The following is a 3,846-nucleotide window of genomic DNA, read 5'->3' as shown; positions in this document are numbered from 1 at the left end:
CAAAGGAGCAATTAAAATGTATAAGCTCCAAATCACCTTCCTCCTGGGTATAGAGGGAGATCAACTCTGCTAACTGGTCCCTTGTTAAGGTTCCAAGATCTCCCTTAACAATTTTAATCTTTGGAGACATTATTATATTGAGAAATCCACTTTTCACATGGAAACCTGGAATATTCACATCTCAGGGACTTCTGTGCTCCTCCCCAACCACACAGTGACTGTCATTGTTTTGAGGTTTTGCACAGTCTCTGGGATGCAAACCCCAGCCACACCCAGACCCTCACAGCTTTGATTTCTTTCTAGCCTCTGAGAATGTACCCACACTTCACTTTGAAATTACCTTTTCATGATTTCATTGCTTTCTTCCAACTCTTTTTTACAAGTCATCTCATAAGCATGCTCAAAAAACAAGATGGAAAGAATGGGGTTATTGGGAGTAAACTCAGAAAAATCTCAATCCACCTCATCTCCTCTCCTTTGTCTGATGTCCACTTCTTTTCTTTCTCTTCTCTCTCTCTATCATTCTTTTACTTTTTGTCTCTGTCTTTCTCTCACATTTACTTTTTCTGTGTTCCAGATTGAAATTGTAAAATTTCAATATTCAATTGAAATTGAAATTACAATTTCAATTACAATTGAAATTGTCTTGGAGTGACCTTTATGAAATTATTTTGAATTTTTACAGATATAATTTTATTTATTAATATATTTTACTTATGAAGTATAAATAAATGTTTGACAATTAGCTATAAACAGAAATAAAGAATGCAAGTGAGGAAATAAAAATTGTTGTGGATTCCTAGATTCTTGCCATTTCTTCCTATACAATAAATATAAGAACTTTTTTGTCAAAGCTTTAGGCTTATTTATCTGAGACTAACTATGGAAACAGGTTTGTAACCGAAACCAAGGGTCAGGACACTTCCACAGACAAATCAGTGGGTGGTCAGAGCTAACATAAAGTCACCAGAAATCAAGGAAGCCAAGCTTTCATTATTTATCTCTAACTAGATATGCTGTGACTGACAAAAGCCACTTGGACATCCATAACCCTTTTTCCATAGGCGTAGTAATATCTACCCCGATATTATTCTTTTTGAAAAAGATTTATTTACTTATTAATATAAGAGCTGGGGTGCAGGCCAGAGATGCAGGGGTGAGAGGATTCACCACAGACAGAGTGGGGAGCAGAACAGACAGATCTACTGAAATATACTGCTGAGGGGAGCAGCGGGTCAAACAAGAGAGGTTGGCTGCGCCATGTAGGTCACCTCCCTAGCTAGGGACCGAACTCATACTGCAGTGGCTGTGGATAGCTTCATAGTGCTATGTCTTTACCCCTTGCACCACCAGGGAGGCCCCCCAATATTATTCTTAATGAGGTAAATGTGTTACCCTCTTCATCACTCTCTTTAGCGCCTCTTTGATCTCCTTGTTCCTAAGACTATAGATAAGAGGGTTCAGCAAAGGGATGACAATAATATAGAACACGGACAGAACCTTGTCCTGCTTCTTGGAGTGACCAGAACTAGGACGCATGTACACAGAGAGGGATGTGCCATAGAAGAGAGTCACAACTGCCAGGTGGGAGGCACAAGTGTTGAAGGCCTTGATGCTACCTTTGATGGAAGATATTTTCAGGGTGGAAGCTGCAATGAAACCATAGGATAACAGAGTAAGAAGCAAAGACCCAAACCCAACAAAAGTAGCTACCAGAAAGATAATCATTTGGGTGATGAAGGGATTAGAACAAGACAAGGTAATAATCTGAGCTATGTCACAAAAAAAATGTTGAATGACATTCGGCCCACAGTAGTAGAGGTTAAAGGAAGGCACTGTTTGAACAAAGCTACTAAGAAAACCACTCCCAAGGGCCCCAGCAACCATCTTCTGACACAGCCCAGGGGCCATGATGGCCGAGTACTGCAGAGGTTTGCCAATGGCCACGTATCTGTCGTAGGCCATGGCAGCCAAGAGGCAGCACTCAGAAAGACCCATCCAGCAGACAACAAAAAACTGTGCAGCACAGGAAACAAAAGGAATTGATTTTTCATCTTTGAAGAAGTCTGCAAGCATCCTTGGGCTGATGGAAGAAGTGTAGCAGATGTCTATTAATGAGAGGAAACTGAGAAAAAAGTACATTGGTGTGTGCAGGTGGGAGTCCATCCTGATTAGGGTGATGAGACCCAGGTTCCAGATTAAAGTCACAAGGTAGATCACTAGGAAGACTGGAAAAAGAATAAACTGCATCTCTTTTTCATCTGTGAGTCCCAGAAGAACAAACATTGTCACAGAGGTGAAGTTTCTCTCCCCTTCCATAGAAATGCTTTGTGCCATCTGTTGATGAAAAAGTGAGAGAAGAAAATGGCTTCATTAAAAAAATACTGTTCATTATTTTCTAGTCATACAGTGAACTAAATATACCTTGAATCATCAATTATGAGCTAAGCTGCACCTTCTAAGTATATTCACCAACATTAATGGAAAAATTCTTTGGGATAAATATTATCATTTTCTTTTGAATACAAAGGCATTAAATGGACAGCACTAGTATGTTATCGCACAAAATGGTTGGCTTCATGTTTTCCCTTTCCAGATTTTACAAATATATGTGACTTGGAAATAGATCAAATTAGTAAAACCCATCATTTCTATATGATTAAATGTGATGATTTTAATCAAGCATGCCTGACATTAACTCAGTACTTGAAGATACCCTGAATCATGTGGGCATCCTCATCTATAAAATAAGGATGCTGGAGTAGGTGCACTTTAAAAATCTCCTTGAGAACAAACATTTAATTAATATAAGTGTGGAAAATTAACATAAGTTTTGTAACTGCCTTTCATAAGTCCTATGGAGGTAAGCAACACAATAATGATAGGGGACGTCAACACCCCACTTACAGCAATGGACAGGTTGCCAGACAGAAAATCACCAAAGAAACAACGATCTTAAATGACAAATTAGACAAGATAGACTTAGACATCTTTAGAACAGTCCACCTCAAAACACAAGACTATATTCTTTTTTTAGTGTTCATGGAGAATACTTGAGGGTAGACAGTATTTGAGGACACAAAGCAAATTAATAAATTTATTAAGATTGATATAATATCAAGCATGTTTTTCAATCACAGTGGCATGATATTAAAACCAAACAAAAGAAGAAATGGGGTGGACCAGAAAATTGTGGCTAATGTACAAAATGCTACTGAATAGCTACTGATCAATGAGAAAAATAAAAGTGAAGTTTATAACAAAGTATCTTGAATGAATGAAAATGCTATCAAGACATATCAAAACTGATGGATGCTGCCAATGCAGCACTAAGCTGGAAATTTACTGCAACACAGGTCTAGCTCAGGAAACAAGAAAAGTCACAGATAAGAAATCTAAGCTTGTCCATATGATCCAGCAATTCCACTCCTAGGTATTTACCCAAAGGACACAGAAACATCAATTCCAAAGAGCACCTGCACGCCTATGTTTATAGCAGCACTATTTACAATAGCTAAGCTTTGGAAACAACCCAAATGCCCAAAAATAGATGACTGGATCAAGAAGATGTGGTACATATACACCATGGAATATTACTCAGCATTCAAAAAAGATAAACACATGCAATTTGCAGCAACATGGATGGCACTGGAAGGGATCATGCTCAGCGAAATAAGCTAGAAAGAAAAAGAAAAATACCGGATGGTCTCACTCATAGCTGGAATCTAGAAAACTTAAATAAGGGACCAGGAAAAAGAATAACTATAAGAAAGAAAATATCAAAATCAACAAATAACTATGAACAAGAGACACTCTATGGGGGGTGGGGGCGAGGAAAGGAGGGCT

General features: G+C 38.3%; 1 protein-coding gene across 1 annotated transcript; it reads right to left on the bottom strand.

Moving 5' to 3' along the window:
• Nucleotides 1-1,374: 1,374 nt before the first annotated feature.
• On the bottom strand, nt 1,375-2,337 carry LOC119254188 (olfactory receptor 5A1-like). The gene has a single exon (XM_037521310.1). The coding sequence runs from the start codon at nt 2,335-2,337 to the stop codon at nt 1,375-1,377; it is 963 nt and encodes a 320-aa protein (XP_037377207.1).
• Between the last annotated feature and the right edge of the window lie 1,509 nt (nt 2,338-3,846).

This window comes from Talpa occidentalis, unplaced genomic scaffold (assembly GCF_014898055.3).
Source record: "Talpa occidentalis isolate TD23 unplaced genomic scaffold, MPIMG_talOcc4v2.1 talOcc4.3, whole genome shotgun sequence".
Classification (NCBI taxonomy): Eukaryota; Metazoa; Chordata; class Mammalia; order Eulipotyphla; family Talpidae; genus Talpa; species Talpa occidentalis.
This window is presented reverse-complemented; position numbering and strand designations above follow the sequence as displayed.